The sequence below is a fragment of the Gallinula chloropus genome (genome assembly GCF_964237585.1).
Source record: "Gallinula chloropus genome assembly, chromosome: 1".
Classification (NCBI taxonomy): domain Eukaryota; kingdom Metazoa; phylum Chordata; class Aves; order Gruiformes; family Rallidae; genus Gallinula; species Gallinula chloropus.
The window spans coordinates 15,416,218-15,437,838 of NC_140085.1; the positions used below are offsets into that span (position 1 = coordinate 15,416,218).

Consider the following 21,621-nt stretch of genomic DNA (forward strand, 5'->3'; position numbering starts at 1 on the left):
ATGACAATCAGTAACCTTTACACTAGGTGCCTAATCCGCCCAGACTAACAACGGTTGTGTCCATAATGCACCCTCTGCAATTCAAAGTTAGAAGTAGTTACACATCCAATTCTGAACATCCTCTCCAAAGGGATGAGACATTCTCTCTGTTGAAGAACTGGTATTTTTTGACAGATACTGAAGCGAAAGCTGCAACATCTTTGGTTAATTTGCTTTTAGTGGCAAAATTTAAATAGTGAATCTATTTGAGAAAGGATTATGTGACGTATAAGGAATTATCCTCTATTTATATCAAATTCAATTACAAGTGCTTCATTTTTAAGCACAAACAGACTAGATGCTGAAGCACAGATGTGCTCAGGGCCAAAAAGAAGGCAAAAAAGGGCCCAGTTTCCCTTCTCTTCTCCAGAACTGAGCTGACTGTAAATTCAATCACTTAACCACAAACTGCTGCAAGCCAATGGAGCAGCTTTGCTCCAGCAGACTGCAATGACAGCACAGCTCTGCGCCCAGTCTGTGTTTGGCAACGAAGAGCACAGGGATGAAATCTGATGCCCAACATCACAACTTGAAGACACAGTCAGATGGCTATTATTTTCACTGCCAGAACTAAACTTTATTTCCATGTGTATTACATACTGGTATTTGATGCCAAGTACATTAAAATTACTTTAACAGAGGATTGAAGTGAGGAATAAATATTCTTCACTAAACAAGTTAAGAAGGAATGTAAAAACCTATAAGAAAAAACTGTTTTAAGCTTTGTTTTGATTTTGGCAAACCAAGCAGTTAAGTACTCTTCTGTTCTCTCCTCAGATCTTTCTAAGTACCAAAAAAAAGCATCTTCTCATAATCATGCAGCTCAAGAAAAAGTCTTATAAAATCCATTTCTTATGCTAAATATGGTTACAAATAAAAGTATTAACACAAAACTCCCAATTCCTATTTTTAAATACAAATACTGCATTATATTATGAAACGGGGATAATTAAAATATATCAATGACTACAAATCTAGTAATTTAAAGCAAACTCAAACATGCTGTTTGCTTTCATGTGGAAGAATTAGAATATTGTATGGTTCAAACACTGCTGTAATTTCTGTCAACTCCTTGATGCCCAGAATGTCAAACTGCCAAACAGAGACACATATTCAGGTCTGAATAGCACCAGGTGTTTTTCTTTTTCTTCCCCCCCAAGATATTAACATTTAATAAAATGAGTGACATGACAGCTTCCTGAAAGCGACATGCACATGTAGACAATTTGCTTCCAGTCTCCAACTAATAAGCTAAAAGTTTTAGACAATACTGAACAATTAGTCGTGTATTTCATGGTACACAAGGAAATAGTGCTTCCACAGCATCTCCTCAGCTCTCAAGTACAAAAATAGCAGTTATGGGTAGTCAAGAGTTATCAAAACTTTTATTGGTACAGAATGAAAGCAGCATTTACTTTATTTTTTTTTTTAAACCATACATCAGAAAATTCCCTAGTACACATGTGGAGGAGTGAAATAGGCTCTGTACTATTTACCTGCTACTGATCCTAGGTCCAGATTTAAAGTCTTTCCTGGCCAAATACAAACAATATAATTAATAGCAAAGGGAAGGCAGTTCCTCAGTGTGAAAGGTCAGCATTTGGAGTCTTAACTAAAGCACTATTTTTGAAACAATACATCACTTAAATGTATAATTACATACACTACAAGTGGAGAACAAGTTTTTATTAACAAGAACTATTGAGACTGGGCATAAACATCTTAACCACAAACCCTGGAAATCTTATGGGTGCTTTGATGTGGCCCTTTTTGGCGAGAGAGTAAGAGCAATGAAGTATGGCTTTTCAATCTTCCTTTAAAAGCGTGTTTTATAAAGTTTCATAGGCTTAAATTATTTGAGAGGATTTTTCTGTAACAACATTTACTAATTAGAAGCATTAATTACATCAGTATATGAAGCCACTGGCTGACAGCCGATCACCAGCATAACACAGGAGCCGTTTGCTTTTGCTGTTTAAGGGAGGTACTTTTCTAGCGAGAGCCATCCTACAGTACTATTAAACATCTCCGAGGTTACTACATAGCTTCTCAAATAAAATCCTGAACAGTTTTGTTTTCCAGCAGATATTCAAATCAAGCATATGCAGAGAGCAAATACAATCAAGTGCGAACAGTTCAAAAGTCTCTCTCACATGTATTGTTTTACAGTTACCCTCTGCAAAATAAAAGCCCCTCCTTACCCCAGTGAGACGGGGTGAGAAGGGGAAACAGGTCTGCCATTCATGTAGGAGTTTGGCTAGCATAAAGTTTTATTAAAGTTGTTAACAAAAATAGTTACACATTTTTACAATTTAACATCCAGTCTGACAAAAGGCAAATCAATGAAAAAAATACAAAAAAGTAAAAAAGTGCACTACCCAGTCCAGTATTTTGCTTTAAAGTCATGTCACTTACAGTATATGAAAAATAAACCCAGAAGTGTAATTATTTTAAAATACACCGCTTCCATATTTCAGTATTTTACACATATATTCTATAGTGGAAGAGGAGATCTCTTAAAAACTTTACTCTTAAAATATTGAGGTGCATATGCCAAGCGGGACAGACTTGGCAAGTTCAGTTGCAGTAGAGAATCCTTTTAAATTTGGCATTTCATTTACATACCTTACTGTGCCAGCAAGGTCTGTAGTACCCAAACCTTCTAGTAAGAACAGTAATTTTCTTTAATGTAGATTTACTAAAACGGACAACTACAAGAAACGGTGAGGTCAGCAATTCTATGGGATCTTAAGGAGATACGAGTCCTGATGTAGTCGTCAAATGGTACAATGCCACAACAAACTTTAAGGCCATGTTTTATTTGCTGATTAATGGACAAAAGGCAATGGATTTCCCCCCCACCAAATATTTTCTTGAAAGTCTGTGCTCATAAAAATCATGAAAAGTTGGAAAGACTTAATTATTGAAACTTTAAATATATTTTACACAATCTTGTTTGTACAAAAATACAAGTTAAATATAAACATAAAGCAATCATGATAATTTTATGTAAATCCATTTTGTGATATTCTGTTATATATAAAAAAGTTTCTCAGCTCTGTCTCATTTGTGAAAAGATCAATACCAGATTGAATCACTACTGGCAAAGGGCCCTAAAAAGCACACTTTAGCATTAAATATGTTTTACAATGTTAGTACCATTTCCTGATTTCTTCTTTTCTAAAGACTGGCAAAAGATAGGGCAGTATGTCCATAAACCAACAAATAATTTGGCTACAATGTCATAAAACACAAACACACAAATCTGTACAACAAACCCAGTAGCTATGCAGTACGTACTTGTTACACACACACATACACGGACGTGGAATGAAACTTAGTGAGACGCCATTTCTAGTTCACTGTTCTTCAGCCTGGCATTTTGTCTTACTTCATCAAATGAATATGACTTTGTTACCTTTCCATTCTTAAATACGGTGTGAAGGAGATCCTGCAAGAAACACCAGGGTTTCAGCAACTGAGCAAACCGCACAGGTTACACAACCGCGTGAGTGAAAGCCCAAATCCCGTCTGGTAAGACTAGAGCTTCAGACTGTCAGGATACTGAATCTTTGCCCAGCTGCTTCTGACACCTTTTGCTAATCATTAGACAGAAGAAAGGATTTCAGCTGCCCTGCGTGCAGATGGAAGATCTGTGCCAAATAGTCCCCTAAAGTCAGTTGTCCACGTCTGGCCAACGTCAAAACCACACATGCTAAATACGCCCTGGTAGAGCAGCTAGTAATAAAGAAGCCACTCAACCAATTAAGATACAATTCAATTACAGAGGTTTAAAATGAAATCTTTATTTCCCCTAGGGCAACTATGGGGGGAAAAGTAACAAAAAATAAAATAAAATCTTTATTTGCAGGTGCCTTTGCACACACATTGGGTGAAACAGCGCACCAAGAAGGGCTTGCAAATGGCACACGGAAGAGAAGTTAGCACAAGAGTGATGTTGAGCTGCTGCTACGCTTGATGACCTATTGCAAAGACATGTGGCTTCAGGGAAACGGCCCCACAAAAGTGTACTGAAGCTGCACTACAAAAATAACCCTCTCTATACACCCCAGGACAGAAAATTTCTTCAGCACTTATTTCACCTGTTAAAACCAAAGGAACTACCTATTGCCTAGTTTCAGACCCTAAGTCTTGCAATTTGTTTTTGAAGAGATTTCTCACCATTAACTCCCTCTCTCTCTACATATGCATATGTAAAAATCTGCATCACAAGCATATATACATGCATGTGCTTATATATATAAACTTTCAACGTTGTTTTTTCTTTAATCTTTGCATCCGGAGCCCACTATGTAGAATGCATGTAACTGTTTCCTGCCTTGAAATTTCTCAGAGGAAGTTCAGTTTTATCCTTACTGCTGCAGAAAGCAGTATGCCTAGTAGCAGCCCTCAGCCTAGTAGCAAAGTGCTTCTGCATACAAGGAAACTCAAGAAGCTTCCAGCTTTTAAAAGCTGAAGTACAATTCAGTAACTTCTGTTCAGGCCTCTTAATTCAGGAAGAGACTCAACATGCAGTTAAGCATTTTATTACTTGCATGCTGAAGACACAAGACAGATCAAACTGAAAGCCTGATGCTGGCATAAAGTTTGTGCTTATGTTAACAAAATAGCATTTCATTTTGCAATTGTAGAGAATTATCAGGGAAACCAAATTCCTGGTTTAAATTTACATCTTTAAAAACTGGGCAACTGAAGGAACTGTTTAAAAATCCCAATGGGGAAATAAAACCAAGTTTTCATTACTTCTGCTCCTCTCCCACCTCCAATTTGGGTAACTACTCAAATTGTACAATACAGCTGATCCAAAACCACTTGGCTTGCATACGTTCTGCAACACTGAGACGTTAATTTTGGGAAAAAGCATCAATATTCTCTTGCTTCTGAAGACAAGCAAAAGAGAAAGATCTCTCTAACTGTAAAACCTGAACATTCAATTGGCATTCTACAATTCTGCACTTACTGAATTTGGCAGTGAGTCTGCTTCTGAGGTAATAAGATGGGGGATGAACAAAATGACAGTAAAAAAAAATCAATTCTAAAATTAAGTTAAAACCTTTTCCTTGGTCTATTTTGGATGAAGAACGATGCAATACATTTTGGAAATTCATACCTGTCCATACTCCTCAAGGTCTCCCTTGCCTTCTTCAAGCGTCACATAATCTCCAGCCGGTGTCCTATGCAATGACAGTCGTCCTTTCTTTGACCTTTTGTTCGGATCAGCAACTGGATCCTTGAAGACATTTACCTAAAATGAAAAAAGGGGTTTTTTTAAGAGGAAAGGGCTTTGTGGAGCTCGTGTACTTCATGTACCTCATGCAGATGGTGCTAATGTAACAGGAGTTGTCAAACAGTTTTTCAAGTAGGCAGGCCTCTACTGAAAACATAATGGTAGAAGTAGTACAAAGACATACCCCAAGACCGTTGGTCACCACGTAACTACATTTGAAGGAACAGTTTAAGAGATCTCTGGTTAGTTTCTGCAACAAAGCTCCACCAGATCCAAAGGCAATATTCTCAATACTCCATTTATTCTTCTTCATTCCCTCCACAATCTAATAAGAAAAAGAAAATTATGATGGAATGTACTTTTAGGCCATGCTATTCTTCCATAAAAATGCTTTACTACTTAAACAAGACGCTTTTACAGACAATTAAACCAACTAACATTCAGTTTCCAGGAGACATATGTAACAATTCTGTCAATACTGGCTACACTGTTTGCATTTTTATTTGGAATTCCCGCAAAACATCATTATAGAAAGTTTTTACTGTAAAACTGTTCTCATACTGGCATGCGTACTTCCCAACTAGGGTAGCACAGTAATGCAGTGTCCAATCAGAGCTCTAAAGGAAAGACGTAGTAGGAGTATTTCAGAGCCTTCTGTTTTCCCAGAGTTATGGGAAGACCTCAAAGTATAGCAGGATCCTGAAACGAAAGTCACCTTGCTCATCAGCTCGACAAAACTATTACCCCCACTTTGACCAATGGCTTCAACAGAGCAGCCCTCATGAAAAATCACATTGCCTAGAGTTAGATAAGCCATTTCAAAGATGGGAAATGGCAATACAAAAAGCTGCTCCAAAAGTCTCCTTTGCCACCTTCTCGGACACATAGAGATCATTGTGAACTGCACTGCAATCAACAGTCAAATAAAACTTACTATATAATTCCACCCCCACCCTCATTCTACCCAGACAAAAACATGACATCCTCTGGCCTGGAGTAATGTGTGCTAGTTTAGTCATGCTCATAGGTGGCCAGGATTTGTTTCCCTGACCTGTTACCCCTATGACAGCCTGCAATGATGGTTGTGGCCCCAGTAAGAGTGTGCCTGATCTTCTGAACATTTTACTAACAGAAGTGGGTGAGAAAACTTGAGAGTGGGTGAAACAGCAAAACCCCATCCATCTGGAAAAAGGAATGTGAGAAGCAGAATGGAAAGATGTCATCTATGGAGTACAGTGCAGACTTTAAAAGGATTGACGTTGTCAGAAATTTGGTATTTTATGTGCAGTCTCAGCTTTCTGCATTAAAAGGAAATGCCACAGTACCACTAAAAAGGGCTGTTCCAGGAGCTACTGATGTGAAGATAGGTTTTTAGGGGACAGTTAGGACAAAGTTAAAGTTTCATAAGCAAAGAAAAGAGAGACCATTCCAATTTCGGACAGTGGAAAAGAGGTAGCTAATTGTAAGCAAGAGTATACTAGTATTCTGTTTATTCATTCAGTCACATGCAGACTATCTCTTCAGAGAAAAAAGTCTGAACAGCTGATGAGGCCAGCCAAGAGGAGAGGCAGACTGCAGAGCCATAACCTTTTGAGGGTATGCTCTGAACATCTTCCCACTACATTTTTAGCAGACACTACACTGTAGAGATTTCATCAGTGAGTTTCCTCATTCTAGTATTATCAGCTTATTCAGACTCATCCAAGATGCCAAGAGAATCAGACCTCAGGCTCTACAACCACGACTTTCACTCAGGTGAACCCTTTGGTAGTTTGTGTCCTGAACAAGTATCCCTTCAACATGTGAGAATCCTGTGGATTTTAGCAGTCATCATATCCCTCCAGACAGTGACTATATACAAAAAGAATCTGTATTCTCAGGTGAGTAGGTTCTCCTGGAAGCCCTTAAAAGGGGTACCCAGAGAGGACAAAGGACAGAAAGTAATTAAATTCTCCCTTAAGTAAATTCTCTCTGAAGTAACAGAAGGCAACAAAGGAAGGGTAAGAAAAGGGATTTTTCTATGCTCTCTCCTTAAGCACAAAGCCCAACAGCACTATAAAAAACAGACCTGACTGGGCCTAGACACAGACTCTACTTATCTACACTGTCCTTTGAAAAGGCAAATGTAGTTAAAACTCTATCTGGACTCTGATTGAGTTCTCTCCAGATGCTGACCAAGTCTGAAGCCATGAGAACTGTTGGCCAAGCCTGAGCCAATGTATTCTACTCCTTTCCTTACCCAGTTTTATAGATCAGGCCTGACATTAAACCTGCCTGAACATGCCTGCAAGATGTAGCACAGACAACATCCTAGCAAGGCACGTGACGCTTAGACTTCATGTTCACTGATACTCATAGGTTAATGGATGCTAGTACAAGTACAGCATAGCTGGGCCATGGCCACTTAACCTTCTCCCTGAGTGAGAAGAAATGTGACCTTCCTTTCAGCTAGTGTTCCTGCTCTCATTTACAGATAGTTTGTTCAGCTTGTGCCACAGGCACAACTCCTCACTTACCTTGGGTAAAGAACTGGCTTCCACCTTTCCTCTCTCTCCCAAGGGATTTCCTTACTCAGACTGATCTTTGGCTGGTGAGGGGTGGAAGGGAAGGGAAATTGAGACCAAGTTGAAAGTCAGCTCTGCCTTTACCAGTGACCCACAGCAGAGGCCCAGATAACAGCTTCCTTAGGTATGGGGAAGAGCTAGCAAACAGCAGCAGCAACAGGGAAGAAAGGGGGTAGATCTGAAACAAGTGAAGCCTCCCCCAAAGGAAAACAATACGGAAATTTTCTTGTTTCACTTTCAAACCCACAAGGGAAGAACAGTTCAGGCGTCAAGGTTTTGACCAGCTTCCTCTGACCATTATGAGCATGATTAATACAGCAACTGTGACTCCAGGTTAGAGGATTTTCTTTGTATAAAATTTTGAAGGCATCTGGAAATTGAATGTTCAAAGAAAATCCTTTGAAAGTGTAATATATTGTGGGGTTAGCAGATTGGAATGATTTAGAAAGTGAAAGAAAAAAGTCAGAAAAGGTTCCTTACCTGTTCTACCAGCATCCCCTATTAAAACAAAGAATTTTAAAATCCAGTTTATACTCTGAGTTGTTTTCTATATTGTTGTTTCAGCTAGTTTGGATAGTTAAATGAGACTGATCATTCATTACTCGTTCTGGATTTTCCTGTTGTACCCATTACCTTTCATCTGATTCATAACAATAAATCATGGCTAGTATCTAAGGTTGATATGGAGTATTTAGAATTGTCACTTGCACAGACTATGAGATGGGACAAAAAAGTGGCCACAACAATACATTAATATTTGTTCATGCAAACTCCTTTCTGAAAAGGCCACATTGTACCTCAGGGTTGGGTTACTTTGGGGTACATTGTTTGTTTGTGGGGGTTTTGTTTTTCTTCTTTTCTTTTTTTTTTCCAATAGAAATTTTTACCTGGTCTTCCAAAAGTCAGCACAGTAACCTTGGTTTTGCTGACACAAGAGGATAAAAAGATCCCTGAAATTTAAACATTAATAAAATTAAGCAGCAAAACCATGGTCCTTTTGCTCCACCTTAACTTGCCACGGTCAGATGAGAAGTGTCTCTTTCCTTCCTGTGCCTGCTTCTCCCAGCTTAAAACAACAGCTTATTTTCTCTCCTGTATTGTTCTGGTGAGTACTGCCCCCTCTTAGGGCTAACTTAATTACTAAATCACAAAACTGATCACTTAGGGCTTAGTTTGCTGCTCCATTGTGGGCTAAATTAGTTTAATGACCAGCAGGTCAAAGACCAAAGCTGACATGAAGTGCGCACCAAGATTATAAAGTCTAGAAGAGGTAAGAATGGGGCACTTGCAAGCACCGAGTTCTGTCTACTCTGTAAGTCTTGTGGAACTGGATCTTCAATCCTCTTCTACAACATAATACAGGTAAAATTTACTCATAATCAGTGATTGTTGGGGAAAATATGTGAAGAGATAGATCATCTGAACAAAGAATTGCCTCTTCTGCCTCTTATCTTCTCCTGTGGGCTGCTGGAATTATTCTCCTGCTCTATTTAGAACTTGGTGATCAGGACAGGAATTTAGTCCAGTAAAAATTACAGAAAACAACCTTCAAGTTTCTTACAACAAAGAATTAACGCTCCAGTTTCTTTCCTGCCATAAGTCATGAAAATCTCAGCCTTGCTTAACACAGGCGCCAGTCCTGTGCTTAACACAGACACCAGTCCTGTTAAACACTAGTTAAGAACAAGCAGTTCATTAAATACAAGAAAAAAAGAAGAAAAAGTCCCTTCCCCTTGTATCTAATGATAAGATTTTCTTTACAGCTATTAACCTCTCATGCTTGTTCTGTTAAGCATATAAGCACAGCTGTTTATTCTCAGAAAGCCACATGGGACAAAAGAGTAACAAAATAAAAAATTGCTTGAAATAACTTAAAATTAACTTGCTTAGAATAACTTAAAATTAATTGCTAAAAGGCTATTGGAGGCAGAACAAAACTGTAGTGTGACACTGCTCTACAGTTGGCAATTCAGTTAATCTCAGTATTAACAGTTCTCTAATGTTTGTTTGACATTCATGTTATGTGCCCATATTTTATATGCAGATAGTTTCAGATTAACTAAAAAGCAAGCCTGATGTCTCTCTTGCTCCTAATTTTGAGGAAAAGAGAACTTTCTTAAGGATGTGTCAATCCAGAGAGCTAAGACAAATGTCAATAGGATCCAGTAAAATTAATCTTAAACTTATCCAACTTATTTCTGGTTTTGAACTCTAAGACATCTGCAGATGAACTATCCTCCAGGACAAACCAAATCAACTCAGGTTCTCTCCCTTGTACACGCTCTTTGTCATCTGCAGTTACTGCAGGCTGCACCTTTGTAACCACATCATATTACCTATTATCTCCACCAAGTCAATACTGGTGAATTTACAATGAGTTTGAAGCATGCTGCATCTACTCCATAACCAACTTTTGTCCTGATGGAATTGTACTTTTGACTCAGCCTGGTCTGATCTGTTACACAGATTTTCTGGGCTTTCAACAATCTTTATGTTACTAGTTGCCAAACAATGAACTTGCCTTCCTTACTCTTGTTTTTAAAAAGTCTCCTTCAAAGCCACACCTTCAAAAGCAGACTTTGGATGGTACATAACTAACGAGCCAAGCCAGTTAATTACTACTATTGCTATAGCACAGCACTCATGCAGCGTGCTTTAAATATCAATGAAAGGACCAAACACTGCCAGATTTTGATCTGAATAGACTTGACAAGCAAGATGAAAGCAAACAAAAGGCAAGACAGTGGGAGGTGGTTACAACAGGGGGATTGGGAAATGCTTTTTAGGTTTTTTGATGCATCTTAATAATTCTCTGTGTAGTTTTAATGAATTTGTTTTAAGAGTTAGGGTATCACTGCTAGTATCTGGAATGAAGGGCAGGGAGGGGTCATCAGAGAAGCTGCAACATCTGACTAGTCACAGCAGAGTCCAGATTAAATATCAACATTGACAGTATCACCCTGACACTCAAACAGAATCTCCTACCTCTTGCAACGTGTTGATATCCACACCATCTCCTTGAATAACTCTGAGATACGGTGGCAGCAGCTTGTAGCCTTTTGAGTTCTCTGTAATGGGAAACCTCTTCCCTAAGATCTCCAAGACCTATTTGAAAAGAGAAGGCAGACAGTTCAAAATTAAAATAACCCCCTGCCATTCCAATAAAAAACCACAATTTTCACACACATCAAGATCTCAAAAAATAAAAAAAACCCAAACCATAAATACACCCACATATTCTGTTCTAAATCTATCCAGAGTCACACAAACAAAAAGCATGTGAGCCATTGTGGTGGAAGCCATTAGACTAAAGCAGTCACAGACCATATGGCCCTTTCAAATTTGTACCTGAGAGTTAATCAGAACCATGCTTCTTCCCTTTCTTTCTTTGGTTGTTGTGAGACCTTGCTGTTAAATGTTAATGCAAGATTCTGCTCTTCTTCTGCCATCCTTTAAGATGGTGGATGTGGCTTTCAGTTTTCCGTGATTTTGTTAGCCACCAATAATTAAAATGTAACACTGGACTTAACAGTTTTTCTTATCAGCTCTGATCTGATAAAGATTATTCAAAGTTCCTATTTGTGGTGTGTCGTTTGTCCCAAATGGGGCAGGAGGGGTGGGTGGTGGGAATATGCTAGACTGCTGGATGGCTCTAATTTGATCAGAGTACCAACATAACAAAATATTCCTTGCTTTCTTATTAAAACAGTGCTAACAGTTACTCAAATTCAAAGGTTTCAACAGTTTTTATTATAAAACTACAACTATCATCATGATCTCTAAAGAGCTTTAAGGCAAGCAGCATTTTTCAACTTGGATATTGTGTGCCACTTAAACACACATCTTGCAGAAGGGTGCTAAACATCTTACAGAAAAAGGTGCTAAACTTGAATTTGTAGCTGTCCTGGTTTCAGGTGGGATAAAGCTAATTTTCTTCCTAGAAGCTGGTATAGAGCTGTGTTCTGGATTTAGTATGAGACTTATGTTGATAACATACTGATGGTTTTAGTTGTTCCTAGGTAATAGTAGTGTCTATCAAGGACTTCACAGCTTCTTATGCCCTGCCAGGTGCTCAAGAAGCTAGGAGAGCACAGCCAGGACAGCTGACCCCAGCTGGACAGAGGGACATTCCACACCATATAACCTCATGCTCCGGATATAACCGGGGAAGTGAGCCAGGAGGTGGGACTGCTGCTTGGAAACAGGGTGGGCATCCAGGGGGGCAGCATTTTCCTAGGTGGTGAGCATTTGTGTATCACTTGTCGTATTATTATTCTCTACATATTAAACTTTCTTTATCTTAATCCATGATTTCTTTTTTCCATTCTCTTCCCCATCCTCTCTAGGGGTGGGGGAGAAGAGGGATGACGGACTGGCTGTGTGGTGCTCAGTTACAGGATGGGGTTAAACCACAACAGTAGTGTTAAAACAAGTGGATTACATTAATACAGGACACCAAGATGTGGTGATAAGAATTCTTACTGGCCTGGTATTTATTAACACTCAAGTTGTTTCCCATTTTGTTCTTGTCATGAATGTTTCTCTTTACAGAATCATCCCAGCATCGTTAACACCAGCAAAACCGTTACCTTTTGTTAAGAATCACAGAATCAAGAGGTTGGAAAAGACTATTAAGATCATTGAGTCCAACCATTCCTGTCCTGTGCTAAACCATATCCCTAAGTACCTCATCTACCCATCTGGGGGTTGGTGAAAAAGATTAAATTATTCACACTGCAAAAGCTTCCATGTCTGTGCTGACATGAGCTAAATGATCCCAGTTTTCATAGGTCCAATTTATCCAGCATCAGCTACATACTACGCATACCAAGTTACAGCATTATGTTTCCTATGTTTCTTAGCCCATCATTACAAAACAAATAATTGCCCTTCCCAATCTTGTATACACATGATTTCAAGAAAGGATTACCTTTAAAACTGTGTCAAGGGGATTCCCAGAATCTGGTCTGATAATAAGTGGTGCCTCTGGACTTCGGGCTTCAATTATATGCCGTAAGTCATCACCCCATATTTTTTCACAAGCATTGTAAATGTCGTAGCTGTCACTAACCACAGATACAGGCACTGAAGAAAACTGTGTCACTATGTGTTCAAAAGCATCTTTTTCATGATCTTTCCCCCAAGCTGTTATGGTACTGTAAAGTGAATTGAAAAATCCACATTAGAACAGCATTTATATGTGAAATCACACATTCTGTATTTCCTACCAATAATAGTTCAAGATAACAATAGGCAATATGATCACAAGACAACATAAACTATGTGCCTATCAGCTGTGTTGTATGGATAGTAAATATACTATATACTAAATAAAAAACACACCCTGGATTAATCTTTGGGAGCTCAGAAAAACACTTGACACCTGAATCTTCTTTCATATGCAAATGTGGTTTAAAAAATTATTTCTTTTACATTTGTGAGCATTTGTCTTTTAAATCTGAAATTCAGACAGTTGGGCAACTACAGATACAAGAACAGAACATCTGTTCTAGCAACTCTAGGCTACAAAATGGGAAGTAGAGAACTAGCAGCATACGTTAGAAAAATCTTGGAAGAAGCCAGAATTTATTTTATCTTTTAATAGCAATTTAAAACCATTATGCTCACCCATACATTCTTCTAGAGGAACCTCAGGGCATTACCCTTGGTACAAGGGTACAGGCAAGCACATAAAACAGAGTTGCTAAGAGAGGTTGTAAGTTACTGGCCAGCTGATCTGCAGATCTGCAACTCTCAGACCAGCTGACATAACTGACATTAGTGTGTCAACACCTAAATGTGCTCCCATACAAAGCACAGGGGTGCAAGTAAGAGGTAGTGGGCATTGAATTTTTACCATAAAATGCTGTGTGGACAAGATCAGATCAGAGTAGCGAAGGGAGAGAAACAAATTTATTTCCAAGAAGTTGGGGCAGCCTGAGGAACCACCCTGGTGGCATGCCAGAGGCAAGCCCCACACTCATACCACCACCTCACATTGGAGGTTGTGGAACAGTAGAATAATTCCAGAAAAGCTCAGGTCTCTTGCATGAGACCATTTTTGTATCAGCTTGGAAAGGATGACTGCAGCCTGCCTTTGATAACATGAAGTTTAACTAGGGAAAGCTAGCCTGCTCTCATACCACCACTTCAATATGACAAGTATAAGATCCTTGTTCTCTGACTCCATATTCTTGCTTTCATTACAAAGAACTTTATAGTTGGCCATCATTTTTTGATTTAACTGTAGTATGAAGCTAAGAGAAGACATTTCAGACAAAATTTGTGACTTCTATTGATCAAGCAGGCACTCTAGAACAGCATTACAGCAGCAGTCCAGAAAATTTTATGAAGCCGTGTTTCTTCAAAGATGACCACTGTCCTCTGAGGGTTATTCATCTAAGCCTTTCCATTACCTGTCTTGTGATCCTAAGTGAAAATATTCATTATCTAAAAGCACTGGATTTTGTGTTCAGTAAGAAAAAACCCCACCATTCTTTCCTTTATGTTTTGCTCATTTCAGTATGCAGACATACAGGTGAAATCCAAGGAGTTGCATTCACTTGTACAAGGTTCAGATATAAAAGAATGAGAGCTCCTCATCTCAAGCCACTGTTTGAGAGCAGTTCCTTAGTCTTTAAAATTTATTCATGATTCTTAGTGAGACATCAAAGACCTACCATTGCCTGAACTAGTTACACTGTTGGGAAGTTTTAAAGTAACTCCCTCTTCTGGAGGGAGAACATGATCTAGGAGACTCCAGAATTACAACTTCATTTTTGTTCATTTTATGTTTACAACTAATGCAAATCTGCAGTATCTACTTTTACCTGTAAGCTTTAAAGTCCACTCTAAAAAGAATCATCTGAATTTAACCTCCTTATCAGTGTCTAAGTAGAGTTGAAAACGTTGAAGACACATTTACAGATAAGAACAGCCATGCCACTTTTGTGCTTCTAGAACGTACAGGGTCATCAGTATTGAACTTCAGCCTCAACAGATGGATCAGTCATTGTTAATACTATGTAAGTGAAACAGCTTAATATTTCTGGATACCAAGATGGGTAAGAATAAACATCTTTTGTTAAGTTCTTTGAAAAAAGGTGTTAATTGAATCATAGAATGTGTTAAGCTGGAAGGGACCTTTAAAGGTCATCCAGTCCAACCCTTCTGCAGTAAGCAGGAGCATCTTCACTAGATCAGGTTTCTCAGAGCCCCATCAAGCCTGACCCATCTCCAGGGATGGGGCCTCCACTACCTCTCTGGGCAACCTGCTCCAGTGATCTACCACTCTCGTATTGAAGAATTTTTTCCTACTGTCCAACCTAAATTTCCCCTTTTCTAGTTTAAAACCATTACCCCACATCCCATTACATGCCCTTGTGAACAGTTCTTCCCCAGCTTTCTTGGAGGCACCTTTCAGGTATTGGAAGGCTACTATAAGGTCCCCCACAAGCCTTCTCCTCTCCAAGCTGAACAACCCAAACTCTCTCGGACTATCTTCACAGGAGAGGTGCTCTAGCCCTTTGTTCATTTTTGTGGCCCTCCTCTGGATGCACTCCAAAAAATGTCCATGTCCTTCTTGTGTTGAAGGCTCAGCAGTAGCTCAGTATCTTACCTGTGTTCAGCAGCTGGAACAGAATATCCTGGAACCGGATCTTTTGTACCATAATATTTTTTAATTAATGCAATTCCTGCTACTGTGTCTGTTCCTTTGAAGTTCACCAAATGAGCTGAAGCTCCTATTCCTGCAGTCTGAAAAAAATGCAAATTTCAGGTGCCACACCAAGTAGAGAAGCCTAAACCCAGTCCCCACTTAGCAGTACTTTGTCACAGCAAAACTCTTGGTTCACATTTCACCAGTACCCTCTTCGTGCACTTGCAGAGGAAAGTCAGCTTTCATACAGAAGAAAGCTCTCCCAGTCTCACACTCACAGTTCAGGCACACACTCACCCCCATCCCAGATCGCCCACCCCTCCACAATAAACCCAAACACCATTTCACCGCTGAGCAGGGACATGACTGTTAAGTTCGGACTTCTCAGATTATCAGATAAGCAGTACTACCTCTTGTGAAGAAACTCCTCTGTAGCCAAAGTCATGCAGTTTATATTCCAGTCCTTCTAAGCTGCCAGAAGTCTCTAGCAAATATTTGGCCAAAATCTTTTTCTGCTCTCTGGAGTTTGTAGCCACTGTGATTGGATACCATGACTGCACAAGAATAGTCTAAAACAAAACCAATCACATTGTTAGGTGCATGTTTGCTTAGGACCTATAAATCCCCACTTGGCAGTTCATCAGGCACAAAAAAATCTATTTATTTTAATCATCCATTCAGAACGTACTGGTGCCTCCAACAGTTTGCTTTAGCCTTAAATTAATTAGTTTTCATAAAACCTTTATAAGGTAGGCCAGGTATTGACCATCTCAGGAGTTATCACTCCCACGCTACAGACACACAACTGCCCCCATGCTCCTTTCCCTGTGGGTAAATACTGGTGGGAATTTCCTGGAAAATTATTACAACCTCTTGCCAGGTCTGTGTGAGAACGCTAAAAAAAGAATCCAGGCATAGTGAAAATGTAAGTTGCCAGACATTCCCCTTAAACCAATATGGCACTGAGCCTTTAATTTAAGTGCATGAATATTTATTTAGAAAAAACACGTTAACTTTCCAAAACTGACCTCAATCCAATTTGTGAGCCAGTAGCACTCTGGATCTGTGTTTTCTACTGTGAAAAGAACATTTCCTCTGGGAATTACAGACCCTTCAGGAACAGCCTTTATTTCTATAGGAAGATGGCCATCGTATTTCTGTGTAAAAAACAGTAATATTGTTATACAGCAGCCAAGATTAGGCTCTATTATTTGACTGCAATGGATAAAAGTTAGACTGAGTTTACCATTATAGCTTTCTTAATTTCTTTCAACCCTAAAAAGAATTTGGTCTGTTTACACACCCACCAGCCCAAATAAATTAAAAAACCCCACATTTCTAAAAGGGAGGGAAATCCTGTAACCTAAAAAATAGTCTCTCTATTAAACAAAATTATGATTATCAGTTGCATTCCTTGTGCAAATTGATTCAGGGTGGCTTAAATATTCTATAAGAATACCTACATTCTACCTACAGAAGAAGAAATATTTGCAACTCAGTTTTCTTCAATGCTTTCACATGAAGTAAGCTAAAAATCCTGTAGCTATAATCTAGGCCTTCAAAAAAAAACCCTCTAGCTTTGCTTATTTTAGGTGTGTGCTTTGTTAATTTATTAGGGAAGGGTCAGTTTAAAATCTATTTTAAAGAGTATTTTATCATCTCAATTATTCACTAATGTGAAATCTAATCTTGAAGCATCGTTCCATTTTCAAATTCAGTCTTTCATCCCTGAAGGACTAAACATTATGTGAAATATGCCTTTTGAAAAAGAGTAAGCGGCAAACAGTAGCTCTAAAAGAGTAATTACAGCTTTCTGGAAGAGCTTTGCAAGCCAAACTGGTAGCACGTAAAAGTGTTTGGTATATTAATAGTTTTTGACAGAAATCTTCTCATGAGAGATTCTTTAAAGGCAACAAAAACTGCATCAATTCAGAGAAATTACACAGATTCTTAAGTAGCATAAAAACATATTCTCCAGTGCCCAAAACACATCAGAAGTCTGTTCTACGCTGCAGTTTAAAAGTTCCTTCCAAAGTGTGATACAATGAAGCAAAGTGTGCTTACATTCCATACAGTTTGATCGTCAGATTTGGAGAGACATGTTCTCATTTAAAAAGACAATGAAGCCTTCAAAAAGTCTCAAAATAATTTATTAAATAGTCAATGAAGACAAAAGTATACTTAAGTGAAAAATCTTTACCTAACACTGCACACTAGGTAACCAAGCCAGACAGCAAACAGTGGCAGGTATGTGAATATAGACAAGGGAGCAGAATCAGGGTCTCTGCTGCATATAAGAGCATACAAAGACCCACAGGGTACATACACTTCAGTTTGAGGGCCATAAGAATTTGAGATCAAGAAACGGAAATTGCATCTGTTTTTTTTATACACACACACAGACATTTTCTTTCTAAAATTGTGCAAAGGGATAAAAAAAAAATAATATACGGGTATACTGAAAAGGAATGCAGAAAGGGTTCTTTTGACTAAGCCAGAATCATGTACTGAAAGGGAATTAAACCACGTTAAAACTCAAGTGTGGACAGACAGGCAGCATTAAAAGCCTATTAATTCAGTTTAGCCAAAGAGGGATTGAGACTACTTTAAATACAGAGGAGAGTAGTTCACAGTGTAATGTAACTAATAATATGGATTGAATTCACATCTGTAGTTATTTCAAATGGATGCAAGTCCTCTACAAACCTCTCTGTAAGTCCCTCTCAGAAAAAAAGCAGGTTTATTTACTTTGCTACCATTTGCAACACTTAATTGAAATGAATTTTTCTCTTAGACCCCCTACAGTCCTCCCCAGTTGCAAGATGACATCCACATATATTCATAAAGAGAATACACCATAAAACACACAGGGTATGCGGAGAAAAGTGCATGCAAAGGAACTAAAAATTGTGTTTTCAAATGCAAAAAATATCCATTTTCGAGAACCCGCAATGAAACTTTGCATTTAATTAAACTGTAGAGATTAGAACAGCTCTCATGAATGCTATTAGTCTGAATCTGCTGCTTTCACAGAGAAGAGATGTTTGCAATTACTTGAAGATTGACACCTTTTTAAACAAAAGGGAAAGAGGATAATTGTGGAAAGACTTAATTTGGAAGGATTTGCGTGTCAGAAGTGCTCAAGCCTTGCATTTCATAATAAAGTTCAACTTCATTATCTCTGAAAAATTTAGGAAACAATTGAACAAAACATGTATTTTCTGGAACTATTTACACATGCAAGAAGTTGTATTGCTTTCTGCATTAGAATTAAAATGGTTATGATTAGTTACAGAAAGCAGTGCAAATGATGCAAGCAACCACTAAGCACTATATTATAGATGGAGATTTGCCAAGGAGCCCCACTTATCCAAGCTGGCTGACGGCAGCCATAAATCCTTATTACCTGCAAAGCCATATTTGGCATCTGAAAGGATGAAAATTACTTTTCTCTAAGGAATCACAATTATATGATTATTCTTTGACAGCTGCTGCTCCCTGTACACTAAGCATAAAAAGCTAAACTTATCCAGTCTTTACTATCACGGTTAAAAGGAGAGACTGCTTTATTTATTCTACAGTTGATTCATAAATCCTCTGTGATGATCTCAGACTATTTTCATAAATTTTTACCTCCAGAATATAGTTCCATCCCTTTTCATTGAAGACATCATCTTGAAAATGCTCCCTATATACTTCTTTGGCTTCCTTGATTTTCTCTTTGGTCACCACTTTACCTGTGATTTCAGAAAGAGATGAAAGCTTAGCAAATGGTGATATACCCCAACTTAAAAAATGTATAAACAAAAAGGTTCAGACATAGAAAAGTTGCTTTGCCTCCAACAAAGACATAGAAAGCAAGTCAAATACAGTATACTAGCTATGTAAAAAACAAATTTTACTTTCAATTATTATATAGATTAGGATTTTTGAGAAACCAACAGGATAATATAAACTTGTGGCTTGCACATGACTCAGGAACAATCTGGGATCATTACTATTTTATGGCAGGCAATAACCTGTCAAGAGTTTAAGTAGCAGTGCTTTTCCCAGGTGAAGGTGATGATTGTGCAAGCTGGCACGTGCAGCAAGACATAACCAGACCAGCACAAGGGTTAAGCTGCGCTGCATCAGGGAGAATCACCGTGGAGAGGCCGCCTTACAACCCCTCTCTGATTAACCACTTCTGCGATGGGAACTGATAGACCAACCACATTATTTGAACAAGGACTGCTACTGCTTCAGAACCAATCATCTGCCGAAAACATTAGAGAACAATCCTTATATTGCTAAAGAGAAAAGAAACAAGGTTGTCAAGTGTTTTGATTATAGCCAAATGCCAATATTTGGCCAAACTGGCAGAGATATATATGGATTCTGGATCAAGACAAAGATGTGTAAGCCATGTCACTGAAATTCTTCTAAAGCCTGGCAAAAGGAAACTTCCATTCAGACCAGAACATGATATTTGCACATAACACAAAAACCACAAACAAAACAGCAAAAAGGAATTTTCAGAAGTTACTCTTAAAATCATCAATACTTAAAACACTTTCACAAGCAGCCACCGTATTCAATGGCCGAAGCTGAGCAGCAACAAAATTTAAGAGAAATTAAAACCATTATTAGCTTACACAGTACATAAACCATAAAATACAGACTAAAGTTTGAATTCAAAATAAGAAATGTATTTCTGTTCAAACCTTCCACCTTCTTGTGATTCTGTGCACAGTCTTGCCTCTTCCATGTTTCAGTTTAGCCCACTGAAGTAGCTAAATCTCTCATTTTTAGTAAGCCATTGACATAAAGAAACAAAGTAGAGAGTATCTGAATTTGGAGGTGAATATCACTTTAGAAGAGTGGGCATCTCATTTTCAGAACCACATAAGTAACACCTTACGCATGTCACTACTGGCTTTGTACCAAGATAACCTGGAAGTTTTTCAGCTATAAAACTCCACTCCAGCAAGGCTTGAGAAAAAGATGTTTATTTACAGGTAAAGTTTTACTGGAATATGAGACAGTTACCTTTTAAATATTTATTCAGAATGTACTGCAAACCGTAAAAAACAGTTTCTTCATATTTCACTTTCCTTAATTTGGAATTTTCAGTCTTCTTTTCACGACATTCAAAGTAGGAATATACTTTGCTTGTATTAGGTGGATATTGCTTGTAGTGTGTAACCTACATAAAGAAAAAACTTCAGTAAGAGCTCAAAACATCACCACAAGGCACAAGAGAAATAATATTTATATGTTAAAGCTTAGAGTAACTCTTCTGGACTGTTCTTCATCCATTTACATGCAACAGACTAAGCATTTAGTGGATTTACCCTCTTTTAGCCACCTTAAATCTTTAGTTGAGAAAGACTGACTTCCCTGGCTTATTCTTTGCCTTTGTGTCAAGCCTTTCCCCATAATAATCTGCATGGTCAGGCACTGGCTAGGATTTTAGTTGCAGCACTGAGCACCACCATGCTGGGCTGATTTTCACTCTCTCACACCTTGGCCAAGCCTACCAGCTACAGGAAGCACAAAGTTGTCTGGCACTAGCGACACGGAGGTACCCACTGTATTCGATCGACGTTCTGAAGGCTATAATCGCCTTCGTTCAAACAAAAGCCATCCAGGCTCAAGAAGGCCTCATCAATGGGCTTTTACCCAAGTGTTCATTCACCATGAACAGAGTGGACTTCTCAGATCTAGATGATGTCAAATCCAGTTTACAAATATATTAGTGTTGGTAATGGTGTTAAAAGCTACCTGAGGTTTGTACCTCCACACAAAGTTGCTACATGGACTTCTTCCCTAGAAACTCGTCATGTGTACATACAGTGTTATGCCGGATTCAACCACAACAACTTTTTTAGCTACTGATATTTCTACCCAAAACTTTACTTCTGAGTAACGTATCATCTGAAACAAGCACATTCTAACATTAATGACTTCAATCTGAAAAATTATTTCCTAGAGTGCAAAAGTCAAGCCCCGTGCAAAGTCTGTAATTCCATCTCAATCAAAAAGAATACACAATGACATCAATTTCATACTATCAATGTTTAAATTACATGATACAGAAATGAGCTTTATTCCAAAGGTGAAGCTATCAAAAT

General features: G+C 38.4%; 1 protein-coding gene across 1 annotated transcript in view; it reads right to left on the reverse strand.

Moving 5' to 3' along the window:
- Positions 1-606: 606 nt before the first annotated feature.
- Positions 607-21,621, reverse strand: part of NAMPT (nicotinamide phosphoribosyltransferase) — a 34,829-nt gene continuing 13,814 nt past the window's right edge. The window contains exons 2-11 of the mRNA XM_084279558.1: positions 20,537-20,693; positions 19,142-19,245; positions 16,537-16,665; positions 15,919-16,077; positions 15,470-15,606; positions 12,782-13,007; positions 10,837-10,956; positions 5,472-5,612; positions 5,171-5,305; positions 607-3,490 (exon numbers count right to left, since the gene is read on the reverse strand). Of these exons, the coding sequence (XP_084135684.1) occupies positions 3,377-3,490; positions 5,171-5,305; positions 5,472-5,612; positions 10,837-10,956; positions 12,782-13,007; positions 15,470-15,606; positions 15,919-16,077; positions 16,537-16,665; positions 19,142-19,245; positions 20,537-20,693 (1,422 nt within the window). The 3' untranslated portion in view covers positions 607-3,376. The remainder of the gene's footprint in view (positions 3,491-5,170; positions 5,306-5,471; positions 5,613-10,836; positions 10,957-12,781; positions 13,008-15,469; positions 15,607-15,918; positions 16,078-16,536; positions 16,666-19,141; positions 19,246-20,536; positions 20,694-21,621) is intronic.